This window comes from Microchirus variegatus, assembly GCF_963457635.1.
Source record: "Microchirus variegatus genome assembly, chromosome: 8".
In the NCBI taxonomy this organism is placed as follows: Eukaryota; Metazoa; Chordata; class Actinopteri; order Pleuronectiformes; family Soleidae; genus Microchirus; species Microchirus variegatus.
The window spans coordinates 19,839,786-19,858,405 of NC_139809.1; the positions used below are offsets into that span (position 1 = coordinate 19,839,786).

The window sequence follows — 18,620 nt, forward strand, 5'->3', positions numbered from 1 at the left end:
GCTGGCCGTCCCCACAGAAGAAACGGTCCAATTAAGGTAAAAGTCAAATAAAGTTATATAGTTAGATGTGTGTCGCTGGTGTTTTGTCCAACAGTTTGTCATTTCTAATTGTATCTATGTGAATGTAAAAAAAGCCTGTGCTGCAGAAGGTTTTTGTATTTATCTATTTTTTTTAAGGAGAGAGAGTGTTACCTGCATAAACACACACACACCTGCATGTTTTCAGTGTGTGAGCCTTTATCTCTTAGCCGCTTTGTTTTCACTAAGCTCACAGTGATAAGATCAGACACCTATACTTGACATCAGTACGATGGACTGGAGGATACACACGATAACCGTTGCCACAGGCAGATTGAGGAATTAATGCTTGGAAGCACATGAGTCTGTGAAAGGATTATTTGATTCAAATGATCAAGACACTCTGACAGAAGAAGATATAAATACCATTGGAACAAAGCAGCCAATCCAGTTGGGACGACTGTTCCAGTGACGGTGAAGGAAAAGATTTTTAAGGATCTGACGAGAAACAGCATGACTTTATGGACTGTTTTTTTGCTGTGTCATGTACAGGTGAGTGTTTTTGTCTTTTCAACCAAGATTTCTATTCCTTTACAGTCAGAAAAGTGAAAAATGTCATTAGGTCTTGTGAAAAGTATGTTATTTTTAATATATAACATTTACTCGTGTATGCACTTGGAAATATTCCTTTATTGCTTGATAATTAATATGCTGTTATGATATAAGTGGATGATGTCTGTGGTCCTCAGTGTTTGGCTGTTCTGGCTGCAGCAATGATCAACAGAAACCCAACAAACAAGGTACATTTATACAAAATCGTATAATTTTAAACTTGCTAAATTTGATGAAAAGTAAATATCTGACTTGACGTCCTGCTTCAAGAAGCTCCACTCACACTTGGGCCTCCATCAACTCTCCACCACTGAGTTTCCACACGTGTCTGGCGTTTTGAAGCGGGTGAAGAGGGAGTGGGTTATTCCACCTATTAACTTTCCCGAAAATGACAAGGGTCCATATCCAAAATATATGGTGAAGGTAAACGCAGCAGCCACAGTCACTTAATTCAATGTTTTTGAATGCATTTCCATTCTTGCCCCATTTGCCTCTCGACTGATTTGTCTTTATTGTGCTTCAGATTAAATCGAGCAATGAGGACAAGGTGGTGATAACGTACAAGATCAGTGGATCAGGTGTCGATCAGCCTCCTGAAGGTGTTTTTACAATAGATCGGCGATCTGGCGTGCTGTACCTGACCCAGCCACTTGACAGAGAGAAGAAAGACAGATACATTGTGAGCTATACGTCTTAAGGTCCAGTGCGTATCATTTGGGAAGGTTTCATGGCAGAAATTGAATATAATACCCGACAAGTATGTATCCATAAGTGCATTACCAGACAGAATAGACTCATATAAGTCCAAATGTGAACAATTCCATCACGATTTTCCATCATGAAATTTCAAATTAAAAGTGTTTGGAATGATATGTAGTTAATAGTAAAAACATATTCATGGTGCAAAATGAATCTATAAAACAACCAAATACAAAGATGTGTGTTGCATTAAATCAATTGGGGGTGCACGTTTGAGAGCTCTGTATTTGAGGCAAGGGTCTTGCTTTATAGAAGCCGCCATCTTGTGCTGCTATGAAAGGACATAGAAAGACAATTCCAAGGGTTTAGTCACCTTTAAAAATGAAGGTTGTGGGTTCGATTCCCAGCACCCCTAGTCCCAAGTGTCCTTGGGCCAGACACTTAACCCCCATGGCAAAACTGTAGTGTAGCCGTCTTCAAGACTAGGAAAGTGCTTTTTAAGTTTTCACAGATTCTTGCGCACTGGACCTTTAATTGTTAATTAAAGCTACGATATGACATCATCGAGTACTGCTATCATAACATACAGTATGCTGTGTATTACAGCTGTGGGCCCATGCAATGAATGAGAGGTATAAAGCTGAGGAGCCCATGGAGCTCATCATCAACGTCATCGACCAGAATGACAATCCTCCACAGTTCACTCAGAGCCTTTTCAGCGGCAGCGTGAGTGAAAGTGCCGCAGTAGGTGAGCGGATAAAAAAACCGCTGCAGCGGTCCTTTAAGCTCACCTTCACTCCTCAATATGTGCATTTCATGCCACTTTTGTCTCGTTTAACAGACGAGTCTGTCGTGACGGTAACAGCGGTGGATAAAGATGACCCACTGACAGATAATGCAATAATAAGGTACCGGATATTGTCTCACACGCCTCAGGGAGACATGTTTAGCATAAACCCAGTGAGTGGAAGCATCAGTGTGGCAGCGGGTGGACTGGACAGAGAGGTAGGAAACACTGCTCTTCTTCTTTCTTACACTATTTATCGCTCCAGATGAGTCTGTCATACTGGGTCTGCTGGGAGATAAAGCCACAGGCCAGAAGGGGATGATTTTGTATCATGGGAATGTGTCTAAGACCAAGGACATTAGAAAGTTGTAACAAATACTATCACTTGTCATTGATGGAAGACAAAGGGCCAATTCCAATTCCTATCTTAACCCTGAGTCTTAACCCTCAAGCTCAACCCTTATCTTAACTGGCCCTCAAAACCAAGTGTTGAGTGTTATTTTGTCACTTAGAAATGGGACACCCCTTAAATGCAGATACGTCTTCAGACTGTAGGGGGCAGAATAACGCGAAAGCTGCGTCCAGTCTGTCAACACCAAAAAAGAAGAAGAACACATTTACGTCACGATTATTTATTACGATCCGTTTGTCAGTCAAGTTATTAGGTTGTCAGTTAGTTATAAGATGATACTCATACAAATACCACAACCACGGACATATTCAGCTGACAGTTACCACACACCATGACTTATTGAAGGGTAAACCATAGCAAACAATCACGTGTGCGCACCGGCCGGCTATTGACAAAAGATCGTAAAATAAAAATAAATGTTACGCAACAATGACGTCAGTAATCCATAATATGGGCCTAACTAAGATAATACAATGGTTTTCATCATTTTTATATTTCTATTAACAAAGAAAATACTTCATTTGTAGCGTACTTGTTTCGCTGCTTTCACCGCCATCTTTGTTTGCAATGCATTCTGGGTAACCTTTGTATGTGTAGAACACTTTTCTAGTCTTGATGACCACTCAGAACTGCTTTACACCGCACTTCTGCCATTCACCCATTCACTCACTTTCATAGAGCGAAATCTGTGTGCGGCGCATTTTCTATCACACATAAACAGCACAGTGCAAAGGTTTTAGGTCACCATTAGATTTGTTGTTTTAGTAATACTATTATCATTATTTCTCTTTATCTTTTTTCTTGAGTTACAACCAGAAAATTCGGAAAAAAAAGTGTATGCAGTAATAAAATATCAAAACGTGATACATGACTCTAATTATGTCACATTGAAAATGTTTCACCTGTTTTATTGAGCATTACATACTCATGCTGCATAAGTTTGACAAACTTTCTTACAATCATCATTTTACTGTCTGTAGAACACCATCTTGTTCTGATGTTATTTCCTATATTTTCTGGTTGCATCTTAATACAAAGACTATATATAGATATAAATATCATATACACATCATTAAAAGTGTGCGAAAACAGTGTATCATATGTTCTTTTTTGTTTGTATGAAGACACCTTTAGTGTCACAAAAAAAAATGGAGGACCCAAACACATGTAAAAACTATCAAAACAAATATTTACTCAACTCAACTTTATTTATAGAGTGCTTTAGGCAGCTTTAGCTGGGACAAAGACAAAAAACAAAACAATAAATAAAACATGGCACATAAAACATAGGAGACAAAATAAAAACAATAAAACAATAAAACAATTGAAAAAATATATATTAAAACAAGACAACTACAAAACAATAACAATGTTTAAACAATGAAAACAATAAAACACTTAAACAAGAGCAGAGTCTCATGCTGGGTTGAACGCAGAAGAATAAAAATGGGTTTTAAGATGAGTTTTAAAAATGGACAGTGAGGGGGCCTGTCTAATATGGAGTGGGAGAGCGTTCCAAAGTTTGGGACCGGCACTGGAGAAAGCTCTTTCCCCTCTGAGCTTCCGCTTAGACCTTGGTCAGCTGACCTGAGGCACCGAGCAGGAGCGTAGGGATGGAGAAGCTCAGAGAGGTACGTCGGGGCGAGACCATTTAAAGACTTAAAAACAAATAAAATCATTTTAAAATGGACTCTAAAATGCACAGGCAGCCAGTGAAGGGAGGCCAAAATTGGAGTAATGTGCTCCAGTTAAGAGACGAGCAGCAGCGTTCTGGACCAACTGGAGACGTGAGAGGGAGAACTGTATATAAGTTAACAAACTATCAAAAAGAACAACACAAAAATCCAACTCCAGGGGTGGTGACAGTGTGAATTCCAATTCCTTGTTGAGGGGCAAGTTTAATGGCTGTATCGCCCTCAATATTGAGATTTTCTGAGACCACCCTTGGGAGCAAGGGCTACCCAGAATGCATTGCGTGTTTTCACATAACAAAGATGGCGCCGAAAGCAGCGAAATGAGTACGCTACAAATTAACTATTTTCTTTGTTAATAGAGATATAAAAATTATGAAAACCATTTAATTATCTTAGTTTAGGCCCATATTATGGATTACTGACGTCATTGTTGCGCAACATTTATTTTTATTTTACGATATTTTGTCAATAGCCGGCCGGTGTCGTTTACTTTTCAATAAGCCGTGGTGTGTGGTAACTGTCAACTGAATATGTCCGTGGTTGTGGTATTTGTATGAGTATCATCTTATAACTAACTGACAACCTAATAACTTGACTGACAAACAGATCGTTATAAATAATCCTGACGTAAATGTGTTCTTCTTCTTCTTTTTTAGAGTTGACAGACTGGACGCAGCTTTTGCGTTATTCTGCCCCCCACAGTCTGAAGACGTATCTGCGTTTAAGGGGTGTCCCATTTCTAAGTGACAAAATAACCCTCAACACTTGGTTTTGAGGGCCAGTTAAGATTAAGGGTTGAGCTTGAGGGTTAAGATTGAGGGTTAAGATAGGAATTGGAATTGGCCCTTAGACTGTTATACTGTGCTTTTATTTCATATTGACCTGGAGGTCAAAGTCATCTTGTGTTTGTTGTTGATGATGATGATGATGATGATGATGAGTTGACTTCCCCGCGTTAGACTCACCCTGAGTTCAAACTCATCATTGAGGCTGCTGACATGGAGGGGGCGGGGCTAACAGACACCTGCACCGCCGTCATCAGCATTTCTGACAGCAACGACAACGCTCCACAATTCACCACCACTTCTGTGAGTTCAAAGAGCCCAACATTCTAAATTCACCGTATTGAAACGATCATAACTTTAACTCCATTTATCTCAGATTTCCACATCGGTCCCTGAAAATAAGGTCGGAGTGGAGGTGATAAGACTCAAGGTCACCGACAAGGATGAGCGAGGAACTCCACATGCCAACACCATATATTCAATCATCAAAGGCAACAAGGGTGGAGACTTCAACATCACGACGGGCTCTGACAAAATGGAAGGAGTCATCATGACAGTCCAGGTCAGAACACATGACTCATTGTTGTTGAGAAGTAATCGTGGCTTTGTGCATGATGATGATTTCCTTTCTGTCCTTCGCCTTCAAGGAGCTGGATTTTGAAAGCACAGCCGTTTTCACGCTGCTGGTGACGGTGACAAACGAGGTGCCGTACGCCGCGTCGGTGTCCACCTCCACAGCAACGGTCACCGTAACAGTTGAAGACCGAAACGAACCTCCTGTTTTCAGCCCGGCAGAAATCTGTGTCAGAATATCAGAGGACGCCCAAGTAGGAAGTTCTGTGGCCGAGGTCAGAGCTGAGGACCAGGACACAGCCAAAAAACAGAGTGTCAGGTCACTGGAATATTTACACATGTATCACCTCTGTCAACATCTTAGGTTATCAAACATGTATCTTAACAGCAGAAAACAGCAGATCATCTGCCTCCATCTTGTGTCCTCTTCTGTTCCACCAGCTGTCCTCATGTCCTGCTTTCACAACATCAATGAACCTTCTCTGTGGTCATCCTCTTTTTCTTGAACATCCTTTGTCCAACACAATCACTGTCCTCTGCACATGACCAAACCATCTCAACCTGGACTCTCTAACTTTATCTCTAATCTGTTTCAACCTGAGCTGTCCCTCGAATATGCTCGTTTTTAATCCAGCCTCATCCTGTTCTCAGCATCTTCAGCAACATGAGTTTTTTTTTTTTTTTTTTTTTTTAAGTACAATATTCAGTGCAGCACTAAGGAGCCCCCGAAATGACATGAGAGAAAAAGAAATAATAATAAAAAAAATTATGAAATAGAAATTGAAATCTCGAGTTTCAAAGTCGAGATTAGTGATTGAAGAAGATGTAAGATGGTTATAGCTATGAGCAGGACCCAGTGGATCAAAGCTGTATAAAAACACAGGTGACAGTGTCTAAGACTTGGCTGAGGTCTGTATGATTATTATTATTATTATTATTATTGTTGTTGTTATTAAAACAACATGTTTTCTGTCTCCCTTCTCCAGATATAAACTGAACAATGACACTTCCAGGTGGCTGAGCATCGATCCAGACTCAGGATTAGTCACAGTCAAAAGCAGCTTGGACAGAGAGTCACATGTTGTCAGAGACGACAGATACACAGTGCTCATTTTGGCTTTTGACAATGGTCATTTTTTATTTTATTTTTATTTATATCACTATTACTATAAACATACTGTATATACACTTGACTGTTACTGAACAATGAACCTACTAAACCTTTTCCAGATACCGTCCCAGCTACAGGGACAGGAACTCTGCTTGTGACTTTACTGGACGTGAATGACCATCTCCCTGTGGTCAAGCAGAGAACAGCTAAGGTTTGCAATAAGCATTCTTCCGCGGCCCTGCTGGATATTGTGGACCTGGATGGATCAGGTCACGCTGGACCGTTTACTGTGGAGCTTCTAGGAGAGCACAAGACCAACTGGACTATTAGCACCAACTCCACAAGCAAGTGAACCCACTGATATGTTACACACACACGTGCAGGATATGCCTTTATGAATCATGATGTGATTGTTTTTTTTTTTTGGCCTGCTTCAGGCAGCGTGGCAGCTCTGGCTCCCAAACGGGAACTTTCCCCCGGGGACTACAACGTGCTGATGAGGATCTATGACACTGGCTCACTCTACCAAGACAGCACTCTCCATGTGGAGGTGTGCCAATGTGAAGGAGCAGTTGCGACCTGCTTCATATCACGCTCCGCTCCTCTCGTGCATGCTTCTTCTCTCACGACCTCAGTGCTGGGAGCCATTTTTCTTCTTCTGTGTATGTACATGCACATTTTCCTATTCATCCCCTATATCTGTTATGTCTTGGTCTTCCCTTCAACTCGGATGGTTTCTGTTGACCGCAGTGTTGCTTCTGTTGCTGCTGCTGCTGTTGAAAAGAAGGAGAAGGAGCAGCTTGGAGAAGCGGGTTCCTCTTGTGGAAGAGTTTCCCAGAGACAGCATCTTCTGCTATGATGAAGAGGGAGGAGGTGAAGAAGATCAGGTAAAGTGGGGAACAGAGGAGACTCGGTGAGAATGGAATCGTGCACACAGTCATGAAAACGTGAAATATCATAATTTCCATCCATTATCTACAACTTTATCCTCCACCAGAGGGTTGTGGGGGTGCTGTGCCTATCTCAGCTGTCATTGGGCCATAGGCGGGGTACACCCTGGACAATTCGCCAGTCCATCGCAGGGCCACATATAAAGACAAACAACCATTCACTCACACACCTACGGTCAATTTAGAGTGACCAATTCACCGAATCCCCATATTGCATGTTTTTGCACTGTGGGAGGAAGCTGGAGAACCCTGAGAAAACCCCCACACACACACACGGGGAGAACATGCAAACTCCTTGCAGAAAGGCCCTTGTTCCGAAGTTGTTCCAAATGGGGCTCGGACCCAGGAACCTGGGTCTTCTTGCTGCAAAGGCAAGAGCGCTAACCACTACAACAACCGTGGGCCCAGGGCATCATTTATACCATTTATATCACAACTTGTAACATTTAGCTGTGCCAGTCAATAACCGCACTCTCCGCGTTATTTTGTGTACACAAACATGTGAAGCAACATGTCCATGGTTAAAAATTAAACAGTACTATTTTGTAAACATGCCTTTCCATAATCAGCTGTTCTTGGGGACCTCCAGGTCGAGGCCTCAGGCACATTTTAGTTTTTTGCATATGGTGTTCCAACACTCCTGTGTGAGGATACTGTACACACTGTACATTCAAAGATGTGAAGAGTCATGTTTTTTAACATTTATATTTATATATTTTTTTTATTTTCAATGTATTTATTACCTTTACCCAGACTGTCTTTTCTGTTGTAACAATATAAATGACTAACAAAGGATTATCTTTAAGAGATAAAAGTAGAAGTGGACCATTATCAGAGGAACAGAAAAATAACAAACACAGGTTACAAAAATGATTAATTAAATAAATTAATAAAAATTGTGTTCATTTATGAATACATTTCAGGATTATGACCTGAGTCAACTTCAGAGGAGGCTGCATAACTATCCTGAGGTCACCGATGTCCTTCCTACTCTCCAGAGCTGCCCAAGCTACCGTCTGCAACTCCAGCCTAATGAAGAAATTAGCAAATTCATTGAAAATGTGAGTGATGTTCAAACTGTAGTGTCTTTATGATGTGAACGAGAACAGACGTGCTGTATTTGCATCAGCGTTTGAAGACAATTCCTCGATCTCCCCTGCAGAATCTGTGTGCTGCTGACATGGACTCCTCCGCTCCTCCCTATGACTCTCTCCTGGTGTTTGACTTTGAAGGCGTCGGCTCGCTGTCCAGTTCTCTCAGTTCCATCGTCTCGTCAGAGTCGGACGAGGAGCAGCAGGACTATGGGAACCTCAACCAGTGGGGGCCCATTTTCAGGAGTTTGGCTGAGCTCTACACAGGAGGGATAGAGGAGGACGACGACACAGAGACATTGCCAGGAAAAAGAGAATGGGTGTGAAGTTAATCCTGCGCTGTGTATTTAGAAGATCAGAGTGTGTGTGACCTCTTTCTTGTAAAAAGTAACATTTATTGGTGAAGTTTCAGCTCGAGCTAAATATCCCTCACCTCACCCTTCCCTCCAGTTAGCATCAAAACTCAAAAATATGTTTAGTTTGTCCATCCCACTGTTTAATGTGGTCCAAAATGGCTGACCTGTCTCCTGACATCAATAATAAAGGCTCATTCTGGGGTAATGAAAAACAATAATTCATACAATGTGTGTTTTGTTTTCAATTTCTGCCAATTGAAAATAACTGCATCTAAGTTTTACACACTGGACCTTTAACTATATCATTTGAATGTGTTTTGCCTTTTATTCCATATGACATGTTTTTAAATAAAATCTCTTTTATTTGTATAATATGTGATGTTTCTATGGTGGTGCAGCATGTTAGCTTTTCAGTACTGTCACAAAGGATTATGGGGGGCCGTGTAGGCCATAATTCCTTTTTTACCTCTCACATACACAATTTTGCCTCTCACATTCACTATTTTTACCATTCACATACACATTTTTGCCTCACATTCAATATTTTTACCATTCACATACACATTTTTACCTCTCATATACACATTTTTACCTCTCACATACACATTTTTACCTCTCATATACTCTTTTACTTTGCACAAACACAGTTTTACCTCTCACATTCACTATTTTTACCTCTCACATACACAATTCTACCTCTCATACACTCTTTTACTTTGCACATACACAATTTTACCTCTCACATACACAATTTTACCTCTCACATACATTTTTTTACTTTGCACATACATAAAACACACCACTTGCATAAATGTTTTTGTGTGTGTGTGAAGTATTTTTATGTGAATGTGCGAGGTCCAAAAAAAGTGAATGTGCGAGCGGAAGGCCTTCTGGTCATGTGACGAAAAGCAGGAACTGTGAAAAGGTAGCGCATCATGGCGCCTGGAAGAGAACGAGAGCACCTCGGCCAAGCTACCGCTTTATTCAACAGTCTGCTTTCTCTGGTCTATTTTGTGTATGTGCAAAGTGAAAGAGTGTATGTGAGAGGTAAAATTGTGTGGAGATGGAAATGCCAACCCCATCCATCACTGCGTCTGAGGATAATCTGTTTTCGATAATCCAAGTTATTTCTTACTGCTTCTAAATAATCTGTGTCTCAGTGCAGAAAAGTGAGGACCCGGATACACAACTCAGAACCAAAAGAATCTTTGAGAATTTGTGTGGAGCATGAGCAAAATAACATATCCATTCAACTATAGCTTTGCTAGCTTTAATATGGTGCTTATTTTACATGCTTTTATTGTGATATGTACGTTTATTCGACAGATCTGTCAGGTTCAGCGATATATCGCTCAATCTCTGTGGATTTAAAGTGCACAGTGAACTCTGACACTGGTGCTGTTCATTTCTGCCAACATGGTGGTGTGAAAAACAACAACAACTGAGCCATGAGCAGAGCAGACCACCACAATCTGCTGTGATTCACCGCTTTGTTTCCCAGCCCCTGGACAGGGAGCGACAAAGCACTCACACCCTTCTCCTTACATTTCCTCAAGAGTGAACTTTAAGCAGTCGCTATCAGGGAAGTCAAGTGAACTTTGCACTCTCTGTGTCACACAGAAGAGTGACAGCGGCACTGAGAAATACTCTGTTTCACTTGAAATGTTTTCTCATTCCTCTGACATGACAGTCCACTCTCTGTTGTTATGAGTGAAGGCTTGGTGACGTTCGGGAAAGGTGAGTGTGGAAGATGAATTATTTACTTTTTTGTCAACATTGGGTTCATTTGCTGAATTTTTGTTTTTGTTTTTTTCTTCCACAACAGATGAGGCAGAACATGTTTCAGGAAGGACTGTACCATGTGTTTTTTAAGGATTTACCTTCCACCCGCCCACAGACTCAGATCACCAGTCACCAGGATTTGCACAGTGTGAGGATTCATCGCTGGTTCTCGACTGTGGTGAACACCAGACTGTTAATCACTGGGGTGAGACGTCCACACGCACTGGTTTCCATATTCATCAGCTTTGTATATCCAGTCTGTCCCCTTCACTCTCTGTCTCCTCTTATTCTTCTTCTTCTTCCTCAGGTGGTTCAACTTCTCGCCGCTGTCGCCTGCATACTGACCACTGTCACCCATGCCTGTGTTAGCTACAGCTGCTCTGTCGCCATGACAACACCAGTGTGGTCAAGCCTGTTTGTGAGTCCAGTCAAATGCAGATGTTTTGTAGTGAAGATCTGAAGGAGAATGACATGATAATTGTGTTTGTGTTGCAGTATGTGGTCGCTGGCTGTCTGGCAATGGAGGTGCAAAGAAAACCGAACAAATTAAAGGTAACTGATCTCATCATTTAACAACCTTACGTCATGATGGTATCAACCGCCTCACTTCATTTTGTATCTGTGAAAATCAGATCGTCGTCCTGATGGTTCTGAACGTCTTTACTCTGCTGTTTGGATTCTCTGCTCTTCTGGCCAACAGTCTCACGTCCAAACAACCTGTCGCACTCACCAACCAACAGGTAACTTTGCTTTTAAAAGGTCCAGCGTGTAACACTTAGGAAGGTTTATTGGCAAAATTCAACAGACTACTCACAAGTATGTTTGTATGAATGTAGCTGTAGAATAAGCCTTTTATGTACTTTAGGCAAGGGTCTTGTTTACAGAGGCTGACAATTTGCTCCACTTTTCAATTATACAGTTCTTATGCAGTCTCACGACGTCACATTTTAGTATCGGCTCGGCTCGCTCACAGCCTCATCAGTGCAGATACTAAAAGTCTATAGCTGACTTTGCTCGGCCTATTTACCTCAGTGTATTTTAACATTGATGTTACTTAGAGAGCTCAATGTTTTGCTCAGGTGATGCTTGGTATAAAAGCTGTTGCACAGGATTTTCACATTTTTAAAAAAAACAAAGCGCTTTCAGTCAATTATCGCCACAATTATCATTCATTCAATATTGTGATGGAATATTGTGATATCATTTTAAGCTCATATCACCCACCACTATTTAAAGGTGCATTATGTAATAAATCTAAAGCAACTGGCCATAAAATCCTCCTTATATGTCACAGAGACTCAAGAATAATGTTCATATAACAAACTGAACTCACCAACAACAACAGTACAGACAAAATATTTGCATTAAAATAACTATTTTGCAGACTGCAAATCATGTTTATGTTTTGAAATCATGTTTTGGCATGTGGCGCCACCTACCGCCGTCTACCAATCATTGCAGTCAGTAGAGTCTCAGCTGCCGGGCAACCACGGGTTGCCAGTTACGTCAGAAAATGAAACCTAAAAGACCTCGGTATTTTGAATTTGAATGTAGTAACCGTTTTTGGCCACATTCTTACATATGGCACCTTTAAAAGCTGTTATTTTTAGCTAAACTAGTTGACTATTTTTTTCTTGAGTTTGACACCCCTCGTGTAAAGAGACCCAGAGCACATTTCTCCCTCACTCATCACAACATCCAAGGTATGAAGTGTGCTGATAGAGGACTGCAAAGCCTTGTGTAAGAAGAATCACATGCAGAATTTTCAAAATACTACAAAACATTTATCACACTTAAAAGCCGGCAGTGAGTTCTTAACACCATGCAAATGTCCAGGTCACAGAGATTAGAATTGAGCAGAAAAGCACAACATAAAAATAAATAACACTCAAGAGAAAAGGCTGAGTTTATATACACACCAGGGAGGAAAGGCAACGAGACACAGGTGAAACATGCACAGAGTTAAGAGAGGTGAGTATTAAAAAAATCAGGAAGTGTCAATATAAAACAGGAAATGAAAGGAGAAATATCCAAAGAAATAGATGGCACTCATTCTTACACACTGGACCTTTAAAACCATGCTGTTTTAGGTGAACAGTGCATGTTCATCTTTTAATGAAAAGCCTGTTTCAGCGTCAAACCCTTTGTTGTTATTGTTTCTCCTCTTTCCTTCACCAGCGTGTCGGCTCATACGTGGCAAAAGGCAGCTCTATAGCGTTTAGTGTGCAGTGTTTCCTGTCATCGCTGTACATTCTCTTCCTGTCCTGGAGCGGCCTGCGTCGCTATAGCAACGCTCACACTCAGTCCTACAGCCGCCTCGCACAGGTAAAACTAAATTAACTTAAACTTCCAAGAAACCGCTGTTAAGCAGAAGAAAATACAGGTTTATATAAAACAAATCTGTTGTCAGTGGTTTAAGGCAAATCCGTCATAGTTGCAAGAATCCGGCTTCTTATCCACAGTATTTCTACCCCACAATGACACCTTGACGTCAACAGACCGCCTGTAGCTGCATTTCTTAAACCACAGGTCATTCAGGAAGTACTGAACGATTCTGTCAACTGATTCTCATCATTCAGTTACACCCAAAACAGCTGCTTTTTCCGTCACTAAATTGTGTGAAAACCAGCCAATGTATGACGACCCTGTCATGGAAAATGCCTGATACCAAACTGTATAATGAAAAAGCACCATAACATGTGGGAAGATCACAGGTCACACCTTAGACGAGATATTGTGATCATATGGGATTTTTTCCAGGGTTACAGTCAACATAAATTCTAATTAGGACAAGATATCATTTTGATTTGTATTACATTTAAAGTAGTTTAGTGTCAATATAACACTAAAATGAAAATATAAAGATTTACATTGACTCATTTGGTGTTACTTTAGTACTGTTAGGCTGCTGTGTATTAGGTGGAGCTCCAGCGCAAAAAGGGCTGGAAAACTTTTTGATTTTTTTTTCTTTTTGGTCCAACATTTGACAGAAATGTCACACTATACTATGTCGACCAAAATTTGAAAAAAAAATTTGACCAAAAATTTGTGGTCCTTCTTCCAAAATTTGAAAAAATCTTTGACCAAAAATGTTTGGTCCAAAATTTGACAAAAAAGTCATACTATACTATGTCGTCCAAAATTTGGAAAAAATCTTTGGCAAAAATGTTTTGGTCCCAACTTTGACAAAAACGTCATACTATACTATGTCGTCCAAAATTTGTTTTTTTTTTTTTTGACAAATTGAGTATAGCATGTTATAGCAACCTAAGGAAGTGATTTCAATGAAAACAAAGTGAGGACCAGCCAAAATGTCCTCACTCCGTAAAAATGACCTCACTTTGTTGGTTAAAAACCCTCACTGGTCCTCATTATGCCACAAGCACAAGAACACACACACACACACACACACACACACACACAGGATTATCACATGTTTGATTTATTCTCTCTCTCTCTCTTGTTCAGGATCAAGATGAAACCACTGGACCTTTAGTGGAACAAGTGGAGTATAATCTGTGAATCTCACTCGCTCTTAAATACTGTATATTTGTTAATGTGTGTGTCAATAATTCACAAACGCCCTTTTGTAAACTTAGCCACTGTTGTTGATATGAACAGTTTGTACACTCCTGATTTATTATTATTATTTTAGTGGAATAAAGTTCACATGCTAAACTTCTCTTCAAAGTTGTTTTATGTAATGTTAAATTAAATGTCTGCATCTAAACCACATTCATGACTAAATATGTCCATGCTGATTTGCCAGTAAAGTAAAACTATATTAATATTTTTTTTGCTTTCCTGTTAACACAGAATACAATAATTTCAATAAAAGTATTGGCAAAACCCAGATTAATGCTATTAAAGTGAGTGCAATAATAATGCAATAGCTATGATATTATAATATAATATAACAAAAATGATGTGACATTAAGGAGGTGCCAGTTTTTCCCACTTTGAACACTAGAGGGCAACATCGCAATGTGATTCCCACGTTAAGATCAGCTGCCTCTGCTTTATGTAAGAAAAGATGATGAGAGCATGAAAGGAAGGCGTGATGTTTGAATATGAAACATGTCATATTCATCGCTTATAATATGAGCGTAAATACATGTAAAAAGAGTTGGTACAGTCCGTCATGTGTTTTCTTTATTACACTGATCCTTATGTCCTGTTATTATTTCACCTGAGTGTAAGACTTAGATTAACCTGCACCAAAAACCTAATAACAGCACACACACACACACACACACACACACACACACACACACACACACACACACACACACACACACACACACACACACACACACACACACACACACACACAGGCTAACAGACTGGTGTAGTTTCTCACGGCATGTGGGCCTAACAGCTTCCAGCTGTTGCCTGGTTAGTGGAGCTGCTATGGGAACACGCCGAGCACAAAGAGCAACGTGACATTCATCAGTGCATGGACACAGACTTAAAGGAATTAAAGGAGAGCAGGATTGTCAAGGTTCAGCGTCCTCAAACAAACGACCAGTGATTCTTCTGCTATCAACTCAACTCAAATGTTTCTGTTTTGGGTGAAATGTGCAGTTTGAGTCAGTGTGAGAGTCAAAATAACTGGATTGAATATTGGAAAAATATTTCCTGTAAAATGTGAATAAAATGACGGAGCCCCCGAAGTGACATGAGTAAAAAAAAAATTATTGAAGTCTCGATTTTCAAAGTCGAGATCTCGAGTTTCAGAAACATTTTTTCTTTTTTTTTTCAAAGATTTATACTGTGATTTGAGTCACTCTGTTTTTGCCGTCTCTCAGACTGTTATAAGTGTTGACATGAAAGTGTGGGATGGAGTCATCTCTGGACCAGAGTGAACAGATCACACATTGTGATCCAGTCATTTGGAAATCAAACATGAATGAATGAATGAATGAACGAATGAATGAATATTTGGGGGAAAGTGTCTCATTGTGCAGGTGTTTGGTCTCATGTTGACTCATGTTTCCTCTGAGTAATCACTGTTTGTGGAGTGTGTTTCTTCCCTTTGACTCAACAGGATTTCCTCCATCTCTTGGCGGCTTGGATGTGATGATGAATGAGTGAGTGAGTGAGTGAGTGAGTGAGTGAGTCAGCCTGAAGTGATTCCTGTTTGATAAGTCTCACTGTGATTGCCCCTAAGAACCGATCTGACCAACAAGGATTACAAAATGTCTTTGATTTGAATAATATAATAACATGACATAACCTCTGACTCATAGGGTTTAGGTCACATGACTCTGACTCTCTGTCTCAGTTTTATTCTAACAGTTTATCTAAAGGAGGTCATTCATCTTAAGATCTGAGAGAATGATCTATAATTGAAGTTGGATGAAAATATTCAGATAACTATTAGTTTACAAGTAACACAATTAAAGAAGCAAATTCCATATTCTGACACAAATTCTGTGTCACTCCAGTAAAGACCATTCATCATATTGTCCCAGACGTTAAAGAAGAAAAAGGTTTTGTGACCAATGACTCAACTTTTGGATTGAAGTCCATTCCTTTAATAAATCAGTGTTAGAATGTGTTTTATTTGCTCTCACATCAGTTGCAAAAGTGAATTTCCCCTCTGTATTTAACCCATCCTTGCTCAGGGGCACCTGCCCCAGCATTTGAACCAGTGACCCTCCATTTACAAACTCATTTCCTTTCCTTTATTGGCAATGGGCTGTTCAAAAATACAGCCTTGCAGATAGATATTGATTTAAACCCTTGTCTTTCAGAGGTTTAAAAAAGTGCAGATTTACAGTATAATTGTCTAATTTTGAGAATAAATGTTTTAGTTTCTCCTTTAGAAAGAGGATTCAGTGGATTTGACATTAGAATGATGGACTCAGGAGAAATATGGAGTTATTGCAGCCATTATTCTCCTAAATTTATGGATTGTTAGAAGATGTTGAGCTGGAGATTTATGTCTAAAAATTTTTTTTTTTTTTTTTTAATTTTTTTCCAATTTTTTATTTTTTGTTTTCCAATTTTTTTGGGAATCTCATGTCACTTCGGGGGCTCCGTAATATATATATATACATATATATATATATGTATATATATACAGTGGAGAAAATAAGTATTTGATCCCTCACTGATTTTGTAAGATCATCCACTAACAAAGAAATGACAGTCTATACTTTTAATGGTATTAATTATTAATTATTTTAACAGGGAGAGACAGAATATCAAAAAGAAAATCCAGAAAATCACATAAGACCAAAGATTTAAATTATTTTGCAATTCATTGAGTGAAATAAGTATTTGACCCCCTATCAAAACATGACTTAGTACTTAGGATTTAGGCCTTGAGACTGGCTCGGCCGCTCCATGATCTTGAGCCACTCCTTTGTTGCCTTGGCTGTATGTTTTGGGTCATTGTTGTGCTGGAAGACCCTTCCATTTTAAGTTTCCTGGCTAAGGATTTCATGATACAAGGCCCCATCCATCTTTCCCTCGATGTGGTGAAGTTGATCTGTCCCCTTAGCAGAGAGACACCCCCAAAACACAATGCTTCCACCTCCATGCTTGACAGTGGTGTTCCTGGGATCATAGTCTGAATTCCTCTTCCTCCAAACACGGCGAGTTGAATTGATTCCAAAGAGTTTGATGTTGGACTCATCTGACCACATCACCTTCTCCCAATCATTCAGGCGTTCAATGGCAAACTTCAAACGGGGCCTGTACATGTGCCTTCTTGAGCAGGGGGGACCTTACAGGCGCTGCTGGATTATAATCCATTACGTTTTCTTTGTGACTGTGGTCCCAGCTGCCTTGAGATCATCAAGAAGCTCCTCCTGTGTAGTTCTGGGCTGATCCCTCACCTTTCTCATGATCATTGATACCCCACAAGGTGAAATATTGCTTGGAGCCCTTCCAAACAGTTGTCTCCTTCTCACCCAGCTTCTTGCCAATGGTCTTGTAGTTTATTCCAGCCTTGTGCAGGTCTAAAATCTTGTCACCTGTTCACCTGATGATGAACTACAAGAAACATCATGTTTTGATAGGGGGTCAAATACTTATTTCACTAAATGAATTGCAAGATAATTTACATCTTTGGTTTTATGTGATTTTCTTTTTGATATTCTGTCTCTCCCTGTTAAAATAAACCTACCATTAAAAGTATAGACCGTTGATTTCTTTGTTAGTGGATGATCTTAGAAAATCAGTGAGGGATCAAATACTTATTTCCTCCACTGTATATGTATAATGTATGTATATCATCTGTTGTATGTTTCCATGTCTGCTTCTGTTTATACACCATGTGCTCAAATGATGTATTATTGGTCTACATTAATAAAAAGAGGGAAAGTAAATAAAAAAGACAAATTAGGATGAACATTTGTGAGGTTGCAGTTTACTAGAAGATAAAAAACATTAAGACAAAAATAAAGAATAGGCAGAGGCACAATCTTGAGAACATTCATCAATAATTTATTTTTCTTACTCTCAAGAACCACCGCGGCTTCTCCTCTTGAAAATGTTATCATCAATTTCCAACAACACAGTTTTGAAAAATGTAAAGTTACTATACAAATTTTTAATAGAAAAAAGAATAAATTAACTGTGGAATTCTTTTTTTTTCTTCTTTTTTTTTCCTTAATAATCCCACATTTGTTTTTTTCTACAACACCTTTTTAATGTATTGTTACAGCTGAACAGAGGTGATAAAATGGAGTTACATGCTCTACTGTCTGAGTTAGGGAAGTGTTCTACTGTACTGTTAAAA

General features: G+C 39.6%; 2 protein-coding genes across 2 annotated transcripts; both read left to right on the forward strand.

Moving 5' to 3' along the window:
- Positions 1 to 531: 531 nt before the first annotated feature.
- LOC310931161 (B-cadherin) lies at positions 532 to 9,058 on the forward strand (the record flags this gene model as incomplete). Its single annotated transcript, XM_083894272.1, has 15 exons — positions 532 to 570; positions 768 to 818; positions 901 to 1,053; positions 1,154 to 1,309; positions 1,936 to 2,077; positions 2,171 to 2,334; positions 5,182 to 5,310; positions 5,384 to 5,569; positions 5,655 to 5,899; positions 6,567 to 6,709; positions 6,811 to 7,039; positions 7,133 to 7,353; positions 7,442 to 7,578; positions 8,565 to 8,702; positions 8,804 to 9,058. The coding sequence occupies 15 exons, from the start codon at positions 532 to 534 to the stop codon at positions 9,056 to 9,058; spliced, it is 2,388 nt and encodes a 795-aa protein (XP_083750398.1).
- Positions 9,059 to 10,504: 1,446 nt separating this feature from the next.
- On the forward strand, positions 10,505 to 14,392 carry tmem253 (transmembrane protein 253; the record flags this gene model as incomplete). The annotated part of the gene is made up of 7 exons (XM_083894273.1): positions 10,505 to 10,510; positions 10,914 to 11,075; positions 11,178 to 11,288; positions 11,366 to 11,422; positions 11,503 to 11,610; positions 13,049 to 13,195; positions 14,339 to 14,392. The coding sequence occupies 7 exons, from the start codon at positions 10,505 to 10,507 to the stop codon at positions 14,390 to 14,392; spliced, it is 645 nt and encodes a 214-aa protein (XP_083750399.1).
- Positions 14,393 to 18,620: the final 4,228 nt, after the last annotated feature.